Source organism: Malurus melanocephalus, unplaced genomic scaffold, assembly GCF_030028575.1.
Source record: "Malurus melanocephalus ecotype Western Australia unplaced genomic scaffold, MMel_1.1 scaffold_496, whole genome shotgun sequence".
NCBI lineage: Eukaryota > Metazoa > Chordata > Aves > Passeriformes > Maluridae > Malurus > Malurus melanocephalus.
The window spans coordinates 163,508-180,094 of NW_026623728.1; the positions used below are offsets into that span (position 1 = coordinate 163,508).

Below are 16,587 nucleotides of genomic sequence, written 5' to 3' on the forward strand. Positions count from 1 at the left end.
GCTGCTCTTACCCCTGGCATGTACTCCATGAAGATGGTCAAGGTCTTTTCTGCTCGGTCCCGTAAGCAGCCGTAATACTGCACAATGCGCTCGTGCTGGAGATTCTTCAGCAGCTGAATTTCACACTCCAGAGCACTCACTTCCTATGGATGGGAAGAAGAGAATTTGCAGCCCCAGGAAATATAAAATAAGAAGTATAAAAAAGAATATGCCTGCGCTGAAAAGTGCAATCCATGGGGTTGGTTTATCATTTATCTGCTTCTTGGAAAAGGCAAACATTAMCAGTGCCTCCCCTTCATTATGATTATAATAATTATTATGATAATACCCTTTATTATCAGCAGGTAAATATTGGTGTGGAAGCTTTGATGGAACACAAGCAGTATCCTATATTGGATTTAGAACCAGAAAAACTTTGTTTCTTGCCTTGATTCTTTCAGCTGCATGGTTTTAGCTGAAAGGATTCTTCACCCATAATTCAGGTGTACCTCACTAAGCTGAGGGCAGGGAGTGTTAACTATGAAACAGCTCTGAATCCAGTTAGAGATCTGGAATCTCAACCATTAAAAAGCAAAACTGCAGGTGCAGACTGTCAGCCAGTCCTGTTCTGATTCAGATGATTTACTGGAATCAACCCTACAAACTGCTTCCTTTCCTATTTAATTCAAAGAATCTGCAGCTCTGCACATGAAGCTAATTCTTTGCTTTGCTCTTGCCACAGACAACAAGGTATCACAGTGCAAAGAGGTTATCCAACAATTTCAGATGGAATCACAGATGTTTATTGCCCAGAAAAAGTATCAGGTTTTTGCTGAATCCAGGGATTGAACAGGAGGAACATCAAAGGTACCAAAGCATGAGGATTTATGGAAAAAGGAACAATGTTTTCTCCTGGATTAGTCCCACTTAACTCTTTCTAGCCCTGAAGGTGTCAGGTTCAGCTCTCTCACTCTGGGAAAGGATAAAGAATCTTAGAGCAAGAACCTGGATGTTGCAGGGATACATGGAACCAGAGGAAGCTGCCTGATCAAACCAAATAATAGTTTAAGGTTTGCAATTTCAGTGCCTTCAAAATATATTCCAGCCTGTTCTTTCTTGGCTCAGAGTGACTGTCTGATTTACAACAGAGRCACGGTAGAACTTCCCAATTTAGGACATATCCTGGCACCGATATCCCCTATAAAATCAGARTAATTAAATCTTCATGGATCAGTTGTTCTAGCTCAAAGTGAATTTGCTCAATATTGGGAAACTGGTACATTGTTAAAAWCCACTAGCAAAGAACCCAAAAGCCATTCCAGCTGCTTGTGCAGGGAGTTGAGCTGTCCCACGATTCCAAGGTGCCTGTCCCATCTCCACTGTCCCCAAAGTGTTGTCACATCCCTCTTCTTGATGAATTTACATCCCACAGCTCAATTTGTTTTGAGGACATGGAGAATTCAGAAGTGAAAATTTGTAATTAATGCACTTGATACAGTGTGTACCATATAAACCCAGAGATGGGGTTTGCATGTGCAAGCAGCTTTTTTTGTTCAAAAAATAATAAAAAAAAAACCCAAAAAACCCTACTCTTGCTGGGTTTAGTTTCATTTACATCCATGTCTAACCAGGGCAGGCTAGTATTCCTCAAGTAACCTGGCAACAAACCAAAAAAGCAGAGAAGGGAGAGCCAGGAATTAAGCCAGAAAAYGGATTTTAGTTTCAGGCTGAAGTCAACAACACAGAAGAGTAATTTTTAAATGACTTCTGTTCTTCTCGAAACCTTAGTATGAACTAAATAAGACACCAGCTTTCAAGGACAAGACAGAGACACATTGTACAGGATCTCAGAGGATTTTAGGAGCTGAGATAAGTTACCTTGCTTGTTTCAGGGCTCTCTGGGTCGAACTGGACCTGTTTAGCTGCGAGTTCTCTGCCCGTGTCCACGTCGTAGCACAAATACACGCGGCCRAAGGCGCCCTGGCCCAGCAGCTTTCCCCGGCGCCAGTTTATCGGGGCACTTGGAGCTGAAAGGAACAGCAATAATTCTCTCTTTCCATTAATTGTTTTCATTAATTGCTCTCTTTTCAAGGAGTAATCTCCATCACACTGGGATTGAACCAGGTGTTCTGTTCTGGAGTTGAATAAACACGAGCTGCTCCTCCAAAATAAAGACTTAATGGCAGAGCTCTGAACAGAATSCAAACATCCAAACTCTCAGCATCTCCCATCAAAATCAGACACCACAAATGTGTTTTACACACAAGTTATTCCATGGGGTTGGGGAGATTTCATTCCACCAGCAGGTGGATTSCACAAAATCACTGCCTTAAGGGATGATGCAGCAATTAAAGAGCAGATTCCAACCCTTGATCTGTAGTTACCACATGCATCAGATGAAGAAGAGCTGGATCAGCTTTGCTAAATCAATCCCAGCCAGCTGGGATGACTTAAGCTCCTGGGACAACTCAAAGGACATTATTCTGAGTTTCTTTGCCAAGTTAGCTTGGAGTTGCTTCTGTGGGAAGTATTTCACTACAAGGCTCTTTCTAAGCAGAAAGATTAGAAGTTGTAATTCCCTACCAGACATTGATAAAGTAGGGGCCACATTAGCACAGCATGGGTATTTCTTTACCTGATGAACAGTCAGATTTAATAATAAAAATATCCACGAGACCCAGGCAAAGAGGAATTACGAATCCTCACATTCCAGAAGCAGCAATCTCCTGACCCAGAGATTAATACCTGAGCCCAGTTTTCCAGACTGCCCTTAATCCCAAAGCATGTTACTCAAACATCAGTGCTTTAACCCCAAATTTGAAAGCAACACTACCAGAATCCTGCAGTGCAATGCATCCAATTATATTGTATCTAACAAGAAACTCTAAAAACAAAGGCAGGAACCAGCCATCTGGACAGTGTGAAAATACAGAAGAGCTGAGAGATTAGCTTTGCCATGTCTAATTTAATCAGATTTACTGCCAGTCAGTATTTTAGTKTGCTCCTTACTCTGCTACAACCTAACGCTTAATTTTGATCCTTAAATAACTCCATGGGATATCTGAAGTCCATCAATAATGATTTATGTTCCATTTCTTTTTTTTTTTAATAATAGAAAATTGTCCAACAAAACAGCTCAGGGATGCTATAAATACAGAAGTACATTCTTCTACAAAGGAGCAATACATCCAGCTTTCAACTAGTAAAATAACTGCAACCCAAAAGCCTGACTGCAAATGTTACGGTAGCAAGAAAATAAACAAGCTCATCTGTTTTAAGAACCCTGAGGATCATCTGGATAATTTTTTTTTTTTGCTTAGTTGAATTTGCAGTGCTTTCTGAAGGAAAGAAGAAGAAGAAAGAAGAAATCTGAGAAGAAAAAGTTTTGCGGGTGTGACAAACAAGTCTTAAAGCAACGTTGGCTTGTTAAAACCAGATGATGGCATTGCACTGGGTCTGGAGCTCCTTCAAACCTTCCCTGCCCACAATCCCAAAGACATTTCCCCAGTGGGTGCCTACATTTGGTGGGAATGTTCCTCTCCTGCACGCCCAGGGCGTTCTCGCTGTCGGCGCTGCGCAGGCGGCCCCGTGGGTCCAGGTACTGCAGAGCCAGGCCCAGGTTCTCTCCATTGGTGCTCAGGGAACGACTGGAGGGCACCAGGGTGAAAAGATTCCCTTGGTGACGTCKGATCCTGGGGAATGTCCTGCGGCCTGGGGGAAAAAGGGATTTGTTTCAAATAAAGGATTGCAGGTGGAAGGAGCGGACGGAGTCTCAAGCTGCGCCAAGGGAAGTTAGATACTAGGAAAAGTTGGGTATTAGGAAAAAGATTTCTTTCTTTTTATTCAATTTTATTAAATTAAAATTAATCAAATTTTATTAAATTTTATTAAATTAAAATTAATAAAATTATATTAAATTTTATTGTATTTTATTAAATTTTATTAAATTAGGAAAAAAAATTCTTTACAGAAAGAGTGATAAAGCACTGGAATGGGCTGCCCAGGGAGGTGGTGGAGTCACCACCCCTGGATGAGTTTAAAAAAAGATTGGATGTGGCAATTGGTGCTGTGATTTAGTTGAGGTGTCAGGGCAGGGGTTGGACTCGAAGATTTTGAAGGTCTCTTCCAACCCTGGTGAATCTGTGATTCTGTGATGGCTGGGGGTTGAGCAGCAGGGAGAAAGGAGAAAAACCCYGTGTTCTGCTCTGTTCCCATGGAGCAGAATCTACTGCCAAGCAGTTGAGATGCAAAAAATATAACAGCTCAGGGCTGGTGCTGCCTCAGCTCAGTACAGCTCTGGATCATTCCCAAAGCAGAAGGCACAGAACACTTTGTAATGCCCTCAGTGCTGGAAGATCTAAACTTGCCTTCCAAAGGRAAAATCTGCTTTCCAGGCTCTGAGCACAAGCTCCGAATCTTGTTAACAACTACACACAAAAATACTTTCTAGATGTGTGGACTTGCAAATAAAAACCATAAACAAAGATTGTGCCAACTTGCACCTCATGAAATTTTGAGAGATTCATTTAAATCGAGCCATCCTGACGAGCAGAAATGTAATTCTTTAAGCCCCTGCTATATTTAAAGATCCAGMAGCAAGTCTGCAATGCAAATTAGCAAAGCATAATGAATCTTTGAGATAGGAAACTGCTCTAAATCTAACAATTATGTCCACAACTCCCTAGCCAGCCTAGATAATCCCAGAAAGGAYGAAGTAAGCAAAGAATTACAAAGTAAACAAAGAATTACAAACAATCATCACGAGTTTCCCTGAAAATGTGGCACCATGCACGCAGCATCAAGCCCAGCACTAATTGCAAGGACCAGGGCATTTCCAGGCTCTTCAATTAGGAGTTACACTTCTCTGTGGAGGTTGCCACTGCCTCAGATTCTTTTTCCAGCCTGGAATGGGAGGTCTGAGACCAACTCACCATCATTGTAGTCCTTGTGCTGCATGGAGACGTTGTARCGCCGAGGGTAGGTCCCACCTTTGCCTGCTTTGTCATAGATCTGATTCTCACGGTCTGCAAGGAGAAGCAAAGACAAAAGTGAGGCTCCTTCAAAGAACAAAAAAATAAAATCTTAACTTCTAACAACAGAATTTCCCTGGAACAGCAGGTTTTTGGGAAGAGGCAATAAATAACTCCACATCTTTTCCATCAACATATCCCCAGTTTTTCTATTTATACAATCCCAGCAAGCTGGGAGGGCGGCCAGCCAGGAGCTGAAAATGTCTGGATCAAATAATCTTTGTACCAAAGACATACCTGAGAACTCCTGTCTGTTATCAGGAAAGCTTTGTGCCCTTGACATYCGTGACTTCCGAAAAGAAGGACTATTAGAGAAAGAAGGCAAGAATAAGTTTTGCTGTGTACAAAAGGAAAACATAGAAGGGCTTTAAATACAAGCAAAAAATACATTTGAACACTGAATTTTCAAATCCCTGTGCCTGCAATGATTTCATGCTGCATTTGCAAAGCTGAAGTTAGGCTAAGCCCAAGCCAAGCAGGCTRTTTCCCAATGTGTGTATTCCCTGTGCAGTTTGAGCCATTTATTCAGTGTTTCCCCWGACTTGTGGTGGTTTTCTCAGTGGAAATCGCTGTGGAATCAGCAATTCCTTCAGACATTACAAGTGGAAAGGTAAAACCAAGGCTGAGAGGAAAAGCAGAACAAGGCACCACTTGCAGGACAGTAAAGAATGRGGACCTCTGCCCGTGATTCATCTGATTCATCACGAGGGGCAGGAGTTCCTCTCATGGAAATTTGGGTGCTCTCTCCTCTCTCCAGCAGCACATGAGCCTAAACACAAACAGCCCCATTTCCAACCCTCGTTTTTCTCCCCAGTTTTTCCTTCAGAAAATCTGAGTCTGGCCCCTTACTGGGCATGAGGTCTTTGACCTCTCTGAAGAGATGACACAAACTCCATCTGTGCCAAAACCATGCTCTTGGCACCTTTTTGTTACTCAGTGTAATTGGTGCAGCCTCAAGCAATTTCCAGACTCCCAGGGGAGATTTTTTTCCTATCACACAAAGAACAGCAGCTTCCCCAGATGATGCCCAACTCCTACAACAAATAATCAGGAAGGCTTTTTATTTCCTCTCCTCCTTCATTMAGGGCAGAGAAAATGGAGAAAAGGAACACGCAACAAATCAGCAATGTCCCCTCAAGTAAATAAATGCATACACACACAGTTAATTGTAAGTGCTTCCWTGTAATTCCAGAAATTGGAGGAAGGGAATGGCTATAAATCCAAACCTCAAGTGCTTGATATAAAAGTGTATGTTACCTACAGGAATGAGCTTGGAGGAATCTTAAAAACATGCTCAAGTCCAATATTACAGGTGCTGGGAAGCCACAGTTGTTGAAGTTAACAGAATCTCTGGCTGCCCACCAGCACCTCAAGCAACACCAGCAGCAAAGGAAAAGGAGAAAAAGATCTGGAGCATAAACCTATAACAAATCCTTTATCAAAGAAAGAGTCCCCTCTGTTTACCTCAGGAATTAATTCTGGATCTTGAAGGACGTAGCAACTTAGTGCAAGGATCCATTTCTGTAACCTTAACATATTCTGGGGTATTTTTTTTTTGTTGTTTTATTTTTTAAATGAACAAGTAGAGCCTTGTCTAAAAGAGATTTAAATACCCTGCAGCCAGATGTTCTCAGAGGGGCGGCTCCACACAGGCTGCTTGCTTCAGAACTTTATATTTATAACTTAAATAAAATTTATACCACTGAAGCACCAGCTTGTTGGTGTCTGTTGTGCCAGAAAATAACACAGCCTTGAGATACAGTTCATGCTCTTTAAAAAATATGTGGGCTATAGGTAGGAAATAACTTTTTGTTTCCCTCCAAGGAAATTTCTGAGATGGAAAACAGGCTTTTGTGTCAACACAAGTGGCATTTCCATCCCTCCATCCGCACCTTCTCACCGGTTTGTACATTTGTACCTGTCTGCTCACCTGTCCAAGGACTGGCAGCTCCCTGACACCGAGTTTTCAGCACTGCTTAGAGGGTCCAGCATCTACAACACATAAAAACCACACAGCAACATCAGTGCAGGGCCCAGAGAGGCTGTGCCAGAGCAGCAGAGCCCAGCACTGCTTTGCCAGCAGGATGTCCAGCTGAAGAAGGGAGTCTAAGCCTATTCAAATGTACATTTTTCCTTTATCTCCCACAAAAATKAAGTTTGTATCAAATTTGAGGCAGAACTTTAGTTGTTGAAGGACTCTGCTGTGAAAAATGCACGTTTTAGTCAGCCTTGTGCCACATTTTGATCCCARCTGACCCCAGGAACAGTCTGTGCTGGTGGTGCTGCCTCCACCTGTGAGTTGCCCTTTGGCCTCACTTCCCTCTTTTTTGAATGAAGAGCAGAGTTTCAAAAGCAAGAGGGTCACACAAACCTGGTAATAGGAAACCTTGTCAGTGTGACAGCACCAAAAGTGCTCAGTCAGAGCTGGAGGGGCAATGCCCAGAACAGGGAGCTGCTTCTGGCAGCCCAACAAAGGTTCTGAACTTACCCAGCTACACTTTGAAGCTGTTCAAATGCACAAAGAAGCACTTTTAGAATCCCAGAATGGTTTRGRTTGGAAGTGACCTCAAGGATCATGCAAYCCCAATTCCTGCCATGGGCAGGGATAYCTTCCACTAGACCAGGRTGCTCCAAGGTTGTCCTTGGAGGAAGTGGACAGGGATAACTTTCCAGACAAGCTGTGCCTCGCCACTTTATATGTGCTGATGCAACCACAACCAGTGAATRTTKGGGGAAGAAAAAAAGTGCCTAGACCCCAGCAGAGCTCCTTAACAAGTGGGATTGTTTTCCAGCCACACTGACACTCACACACTGCTCGTTGGTCTCTGGGATGAACTCTCCCTCGCTGTTGATGCTGGTGTAGGAGCCCTGGCGGGCGATGCGCTGCTGCCGCTCTGGGACGTAGCCAGGCGGGGGTGAGCTCCGGCCCGTGTTCTGGGAACCTGCAACGAGCAGATTGTTCATCCTACTGCTGATTGAGGCATCTATACAAACCCCAAACATTTCCCCAAAACCAAACCTCCATGGCTGCAGTAATTCCAGAGAGAACCTGGCGGTTTGGGCAGAGGCGGAATCAGGAAAATCAAATTGTTTGATGAGTGCCCATAGTGATGTTTGAGATGCTACAAGGTTATTGCTGAAACAACTATTTCTAACCTCTTCTGCTCAACTTCCTGAGCATAATTTCTGTACCTCAGGGAAGATGGGATTCCAGGAATCCCAAGCTTTTGGGCATCATCTCCACCAAACAAAACACTCATCACGGCAACCAATCTTCTGCYTTCATTATACGTTTGCATCCATTAGGATAATTTACATTCCTGATGGTCATTACTAGTTAAGCTAGTTACATGACACCCAACAATTTCAGTATCCCACGGGAGCMCTGTTACCTTTGGAAATAACCCCCAAATTTCCGTTTTATTGTGTGAAAAATCAAACTGCACAGTTAAGTTTGGGCAAAACCACTGTTTTAGAGGCCAACCCTGCAATTTCTGTTAATAGGATGAGACAGATAAAGGACAGAGAGTAAGTTTAGGGGCCAAAGGATGAGAAAAACAGCTCAGTCATGGCACTATCTAAAGAGTTCCTCTTGTGCTACTGAGAGAAACTTCACCCTCAGGGTTTATTACTTCCTTGCTCGTCTCAAACAAGATGAAACTTAAGACATAGGAAGAAAAAAAATTCCTCTTTTTGCAGAGATCTATCCACCTGCAGCTGCCACCAATTCCCACTGTGAGCTCCAAGAATTGCTGTGGCCCTGTTGAGGTCACCCACGAAGTCAGAGGCAGCAGGTGAAGATCAGTTCTCAAGCTGTGCTCCTTAAAACACTGTCTTTTAATTTTCTGTGTGTACCCAGGTGCTAGGGAAGATGGGCAAAGATCAGCAAATCTTCTCCCAAGGAAAATATTTCTCCTATAGAAGTTGCTGGAATAAAAAGCGAAGGCAAAGAGATGGGAGAAGCGAACTGAAAAGCAGAGCAGGCACCTTTGAGAGGGTTGAAAAGCAGAGTAGAACACACTTTTGAGAGGGTTGAAAAGCAGAGTAGAACACACTTTTGAGAGGGTTGAAAAGCAGAGTAGAACACACGTTTGAGAGGGTTGAAAAGCAGAGCAGAACACACTTTTGAGAGAGTTGAAAAGCAGAGCATGCACCTTTCAGGGGGCTGCAGAAGGAAAATAAACCATGCTGGCCTGGCTTAGAGTGCACAGGGGGTGAACAACATTAAAAAAGGGATTAATGGAACTGTAGGATCATTAAGGTTGGAGATCATCAAGTCCAAGATTGTCAAGTGCACAATCTACTGCTCAGAGATGATTTCCCCAGCAGCCATCAGGGCTCCTGTGCTGTTTGGAGGTGAGGGGGTAGGATAACCCTGCAGTGAGGTGGGATAACGGAGGGTTGGATAATGGAGGCTGGGATAATCCCACAGTGGGGTGGGATAAGAGGGGGTGGGATAACCCTACATTGAGAGGCAGGGATAACCCCACAGTGGGGTGGGATAACGGGGGGGGTGGGATAATGGGGGTTGGGATAACGGGGGTGGGATAACCCCGCAGTGGGGTGGGATGATCCCACAGTGGGGTGGCATAACCCTGCAGTAGGGTGGGATAATGGGGGTTGGGATAACCCCACAGTGGGATAACAGGGGGTGGGATAACGGGGTTGGGATAACCCCAGAGTGGGGTGGGATAATGGGGTTGGGATAACCCTGCAGTGGGGTGGGATAACAGGGGTGGGATAACGGGGTTGGGAATACCCCACAGTGGGATAATGGGGTTGGGATAACAGGGTTGGGATAACCCCACAGTGGGATAACAGGGGGTGGGATAACGGGGTTGGGATAACTGGGGTGGGATAACAGGGTTGGGATAACAGGGCTGGGATAACCCCACAGCGTGCAGGGGCTGCCCCAGGCYGCAGCACTTTCACTCCTTCCGCTGGCCAGAGCGAGCCCAGGGCCCGCTGGCACYGGCCCAGCTGCTGCTGTGGAAAGGCCCCATCCCTGGGCAGGAAAAGGAAGTCGGCACTAAATCCATGTATATCAAAGGAAGTGAGTGGAAAAAACACAAGCGTTGCCAGAATGCTTAGTGATTTTTTTTCCTTTTTTTTTTTTTTTTTTTTTTTTTTTTTTTTTTTTTTTTTTTTCAATTTAAGTTTTCTTTTCTTGCAAAGCTCTGAACTGGTGACAGCAGGCTCGAGGCTCTTTGGAGCACAGGAACCAAACAGGTCCCTCTCCTGCTTGCAAAAAGCTTTTGTTGAACACTGCTTTGGGCTTTAAATGCGTGATGTGGTATGAGGTGGGAAAGTCTCTATGCCTGAAAAACCAGCAAACAGGGCATATTCCTTTTCCAGATCAAATATAGGAAGAGAGAAGGAAGAAGAAATTGATACGAGACTGAGCTATTGCCAAATTACCAGCAGACCTCTGASAGAGCTGGAACACTTCTGGAGCTCTTTGTAATGAACTGTCTGGTAGTCTGACATGTTCAGAAAATAAAACCAATGGTTTCCTGACTGATGAATGACAGGTTATTCAGAAATAAGCTGGGATAAGAGGAAAGAGTGTAACAGGGGTACAGAAGGCACCCCTTATTACTACAGAGTTTACCCGTGACAGACATGCACTACACTYTGTTGGCTTTGGCACCATTATCTGGATACCTCAGAACGCCAATAAAGGAGAAATTATATGGATATATTTTAAATAAAGCACTTTTGGCATTGAATTTGTCTGTTGAAAAAGAAACACGGCGTTCAGACGTGYGTGGATACCACTGCCTGCTCAGGACCAAGGAATGTTGCTCTTTTTAACTTATTAACTTAGGGAAGATGGGACAACTCTTTTTGTCCCCGTTTCAGTCACGTACTTCACAAGCTTTCAGCACTTTTGTTTGCTGCTTCAGAAAAGCAAACTGCACAGAAGGGGATCAGTAAACTGCACAGGATACAAGCAGGTTTGTTAGACCAGCCCCACACTTGGTCTTGTTCCCAAGTTCTTCCCTTTGAGCTCAGAACAAGACTCAAGGCTGGTTTAGTGCACCCAGAATGAAGACATTAATGTGGTTTAATCTGATTTATTATTTGCTACTTTGCACTGCAAATACTGATCTAAAATAATGTAATAATTCTGCCCCAAGTTTACAGAGTTAACAAAAGTGAAGCACTCCTTTGTCACAGAGAAAAACTTGCAAACAAAACAACTCTGACACTCCCAAATCCTGGTACTGCCTTCTTGCATCACCTGTCCTCTGAGGCACCAGCTCTGACAAGCCCCAAAATAGCTGTTGTAACAAACAGAGCCATCCTGTGCTTCCGTTCCCAGCAAAATTTCCCTTCTCTCATTTCTGAAGCAGAAATAGTTTACACAGAGCAGCATTTCAGGCTCTGGCCTTTACCATCTCACCTTGCTCCTGCACTTTCACTTCACACCAAGGAGTAAATCCTAAACCACAGACTTTTTTTTCCCCCTATAAATCCTTGAAGGTGTTTTAGATGTTTTAGTTTTTCATCTAAAGGATAACAGCTCTGAGCATCCTTCAAGAACAGATCTGAATTGTGCTCCACAGTTATACAGAAAGTTGTAAGATAAAAATTGAGAGAAATCACACAAATCTGCCAGAGATGGAAATCATAAAAATTACAGAGGTCTTACATGGACCTTTCTCCTAAACAGGAGTTCACTGAGCTGACAGAAACYCAAAGAAATGAGACAAAGGTACATATTACTCTGATTTTTTTCCTGATCTTTWGTGCATCCCTGATTTTGTCTTGTGCTCTAATCACCTGAAAATTCCAAGAGTGAAAGTTTAGGCAATTCAAAACATAGGACACTGATTGGATATGCAGTAGTAATTCCTAGTAAAACGCCTGATTACAGGAGTCAGGACAGATTCCAAAGCCCAACATAAAAAAAAAAAAAAATTTAAATCTAGGTTTCATGAACTGAAATTGCCAATCTAAACAAAAAGCTTAATGGACTCACGTCAGCTTTCCAAATTTCTAACCACAATGGCTCTGGCTTTAGGACATCCCCTTTAGCAGCTCCTCAGTTGTTCCACAACTTAGCAAGGAACTCTAAAACATTCTATTGTAAACATATTAAGAGCTYTTGAAAATGAACTGCCTTGTCCTAGAATAACCTTTCAATTCCTCATGGCTCTCCTAAATGCTATACCATAAACACTAGTGTCCAAAAGATACATTTCAACAAATAAARTCATGCAGAAATGGCAAAATACTCACTGACAGACAGATGCCTACTTCTGGGTTCTGGCTGCTGGTAGGGTGTGCTCACATCCCCCACAGACTGGGAAGTTTTAATCCTGACTTGTTTGGGCAGTCCAGAATGGGGTGAAGAATTGGTCTGTTGGGTAAAATGGAAAAAATAAAACATAATCAAATAAATGAGATGAAGGAGCTCAAGCAGCCTGGCCACAGTTTCAAAAATATTATGCTTAGTAGTGAGAAAGTGCTGAGCAACAGYTCTAGAGGCTGAAATCTTATTAATTCAGAAAAACAAAAGGCAGCAAAAGAGCAAGGTTTACAATTCAGACTAACTGAGCAAAACTCAGTTCTGGAGTGTTTAATAGCACCAACATAGTCTGGAGATGCCAAGATGAATTTATTCATTCTTCCCTGAACTTACATGGATATTATCTAATTAATTTTTCCACAGAGCCCTCATTTCATTCAAAGCAGGAAGAGGCATGAGAAGTGTGAAACTTCCCCCAAGTCAAATGAAATGCTGTGTTAAAGAAGGGCTAAATACCTACAGACACTTTCAATTTTATACCTACAGACACTTTCAGTTTTATACCTACATGTACTTTCAATTTTAAACCTACAGACACTTTCAATTTTATACCTACATACACTTTCAATTTTAATCCTGACCCAACACACCTTGTTTTCCAAGAAGGTGCAATATTCCCCTCCTCTTGAGTTACAGAATTTATCTTAACTATTTAATTGAAAAGAACATAACTGAAGACACCTAGAGGAAATAAATTCTGACTTCTGAAAATTATTTGAGTGACAAAAAAAAGCACATGAAAATTAATCTGAATACTGGTCACAAACACGGGTTCCTGGTAAAAGGCATCCAGATACTGTTGTAAAGTTAATTTCTCTATGTATTTGTGCCAAAGTCACCTTTCCATCCCCAGAAAAAGAAAAGAGCACAACCAAAACAAAATCTGCATCCTGTACTTCAGGAAAAATAATGCTTCCCGCTCCCTCAGTGGGATGAGATCATGCAGCCAAGAAACCTTCAGGATTATGGGCTTTATCCCATGGAGGGCTCTCCTGTCAGGCAGAGGAAGTTGGAGGAGAGAGGGGGAAACAGTGGCACTTAYTGAAAGCTTTGCTGTTTGTTTCTGCTTTGAGTAAAAAAGGAAAAAACAGCTAATAAAAGGACAACAGCAGCAGTGGCTGGTGCAGGGTGAGATTTACCAAGTGTTTWGTGGTTATGCAAAGTTAAATGGGATCATTTGACATCTGGCTGCAGCCTGAAGGCAATGACATGAACAGAGGGCTGGGAAAGAGGATTGTCTGACTGTATCTAAAAAAATTGACTAATAATCTAAAATTGACTGTTGTACCTAAAAAAATGGGGACCATCTTTTACAGGCTGTTTCCTGACAGCACAGAACCAACTCTGACTCCACCAGGTCAGACCAAAAACCTTCTTGCCAAAAATTGTCTTGAGAACAGGCAGCAAAAAATGCTCAGGGAAAGGGCACAGGACAAGGAACAGCATCATCCCCTCCTACACATTCCCAATCATTTGGGAAAGGGCTGTGAACACTCCTGAAGGTTTTGGATTATTCCAAATAATATATATATAACCCATTACCACGGATTATCAAATTAAAAAAACAGCAAGAAGGACGTTTAGGTTATCATGACAGYTCCAAGAATTACAGGTGTGATTATTTCAAGAGCTGAGCTCTCAGCCTGCAGAACTTGAATAGGGATGAGCATTCCAGACTGACAAGCTGCTACCAACAGAGCAGCTTTTTGTGTCACACTCTTCAGGARAATGTGGTAATTTGCAAATCAAATATCTAAGCTATTGAGGTCTTTGGCTTGAAAAGCTGCATGACCTTAATTCTGAATTAAAAAAAATAACTGTGTTTTCTAGGCACAGATCAGGAAGAAGGGAAAATTCTGACTCTTTTTGCCCTCTTCAGGTTGCAGTCCATTCAGTGTCTAAAATGGAAGCTTGATTCAAAGATTTATTATGATCTTTTCTGCTGAAAAAAGCAAACTACATCAATACTCACTGCCATGGCCACCTGCAGCAGAGGAGAGTGAATCAAGACACAAACCAATTCATCTTAGGTGTGAGTACACCACTATTAGCAGAGGCAACTTGGTTCCACTGAGCCAGGCTTGATGCATCAGGGCTAAAAATCTGAAAAATCCCTGGGAGCTGTCCCCAGGCTTCTCACTCAAGGAAAAAAGTGTTAAAAGAGTGTCTTCAAGGAMAACCTGTGCTCTAAAGGCAAAATAATTCCATGAGTTTTCAACACTGTGCTATTAATCAAAGGCAATAAAAGCTCTCTGCAAACCAAACTCATCAAGGGCTTTCTGCTTACAGCCCCTGGGTATTTGATATAAAATGACTTTCAAGTGACAGCTTAAAAAGCTGCAATGTTTTGGTCCCCAAAGAGCTGCTGAAGTCAGGAAAAAAACCCCAAAAAACAACACAAAAAGATACCTATAGCTGAGCCAATGCCAAGAGGATAAACATTTGGGAAGAGTGATTTTATAATCCCTGTTACTCTCAGTTCATGCTTCAGAATCTTAAAGGTAAACTTTGCTTTGTTTTGCTGCAGTGCCAGAAGTTGTTACCTACATGGTTCCTGTCCTGGGACAGCAATAATATCCTCAGGCTTTTCACATTTGAGCTCCGGTCTAAGAGATCGACAGCTTTATCCAGRTCATCTTGGTTTTTCAAAGGAATGGAGAGCTGCACAATAAAGAACAAGGGAAAAAATCATTAGAAAAGACAGAAAGAAAAAAAAAAAAGTTTACTTCTACAAGAGGTATTTAAACAAACATTAGAAAAATATCAGAATATGAATCAGGATTCTGATTGCTCAGTTCTTCCACAAATTTCCATTCCAATATTGTCTTACTGGCCTTTTTATGAGGTTTTCCTCCCATGCCAGAGAAAAGGSTGACCCCATGCAAATTCCTCTAAAGCATCACCCACCAAAGAATTCACTGCTACCTGAATTTGCTGTTTGCAAAGAACAAGTCAGAGACTTCTCAGCCCCTGACTCCCTGATGAGAAAATGGTCTCAGAATACTTATGAATGCAGACCTAATGATCAAGTGAAAGCTGATGAAGTTTCAGGTAGAAAGAAAAAAAATAAAGACTTTGAATGAGGGAATCAAATTAGAATTTAAAACTTGCTGCTAAGACTCCATGAAATCAGGCTGAGACACCCTCTCTCCTACAGCCCACTCACACCTTAAAATGGGAATGTTATTAATGAAGAACTCTCATTTTTGTTCCACTCTCTCTGGTGAATGGGGTTTTGCATCTTTCTCGTTAGGGCAACACCACAACAAAAAGACCCAAGGAAAAGCCTGTGTGTCCAGGATGAGAAAGCCACCAAAATACTTCAGATTATTAACAGAGACAAAACCTGCTCCCTGAGTCACCTCCTTTTCCAATGGCAGTGCCCACAGCCACCCTCTCACTGGATACAGATTGGCCTGCAAGAGTTGCTTTTGAAAGTAAAGTACTTTCATTTTTTTTTTAAAGTACTTTCCAGTTTTTTTTACTTTCCCAAGAGAGTGTSCTAAGCAACACCAGAGCAAGGAAACAAGATGCTGATGTTTGTACAATACACATCAGTGAGATGCTTTAGCAAGATCAGCACGTTTGCCTTTAGATGAGGGATTCAACAATGATTTGTATCAAAGGAAGACATGAAAATTACATTTCTGGGTATACAGAATTAGTGATGGGGAAAGGAGGTGTCATCCAGAGAGCACTGATAGCTCAGTACCTCGTTGTTCATGTAGTGGAGGTCCAGGGGCTGCCCAAAGGCCGTTTTCACTTTCTGCTGCACGTCTTCGTAGCGCACGGGACGGACAAACGGGATAATCCTGGGAGCAAAGAGAATCGCTGGCTCAGCTCAGAGATGGACTGGACAATGCAGCCAAATCAGATATGGCTGAGCCCAAACCAGCCTGGGATTATTGATGAACCTGTGCTTTGGAAAGAAGGCTTAACTGCCCAATTATCCATCCATCTATCCATGTGTCCATCCAAGCGTCCGTCCGTCCGTCCGTCCATCCATCCATCCATCCATCCATCCATCCATCCATCCATCCCTGTCCATCCCTGTCCGTCCATCCATCCATCCATCCATCCGTCCGTCCATCCATCCATCCATCCCTGTCCATCCATCCCTGTCCATCCATCTCTGTCCATCCATCCATCCATCCATCCATATCCATCCCTATCTATCCACCCACTACGAGACACAGTTTTTGTTTTAAAAAGCCCTTGTGTGAGCTGCCTTCCTCAGCCCCTTCCCATGAAGGCTTATCTTCT

General features: G+C 42.8%; 1 protein-coding gene across 1 annotated transcript in view; it reads right to left on the reverse strand.

Moving 5' to 3' along the window:
- The window catches only part of MAP3K3 (mitogen-activated protein kinase kinase kinase 3), a 36,959-nt gene that overhangs the window by 7,635 nt on the left and 12,737 nt on the right, over positions 1-16,587 (reverse strand). The window contains exons 5-14 of the mRNA XM_057381180.1: positions 16,037-16,136; positions 14,872-14,985; positions 12,255-12,375; positions 7,818-7,951; positions 6,940-7,001; positions 5,247-5,314; positions 4,911-5,003; positions 3,499-3,690; positions 1,858-2,006; positions 12-143 (exon numbers count right to left, since the gene is read on the reverse strand). Of these exons, the coding sequence (XP_057237163.1) occupies positions 12-143; positions 1,858-2,006; positions 3,499-3,690; positions 4,911-5,003; positions 5,247-5,314; positions 6,940-7,001; positions 7,818-7,951; positions 12,255-12,375; positions 14,872-14,985; positions 16,037-16,136 (1,165 nt within the window). The remainder of the gene's footprint in view (positions 1-11; positions 144-1,857; positions 2,007-3,498; positions 3,691-4,910; positions 5,004-5,246; positions 5,315-6,939; positions 7,002-7,817; positions 7,952-12,254; positions 12,376-14,871; positions 14,986-16,036; positions 16,137-16,587) is intronic.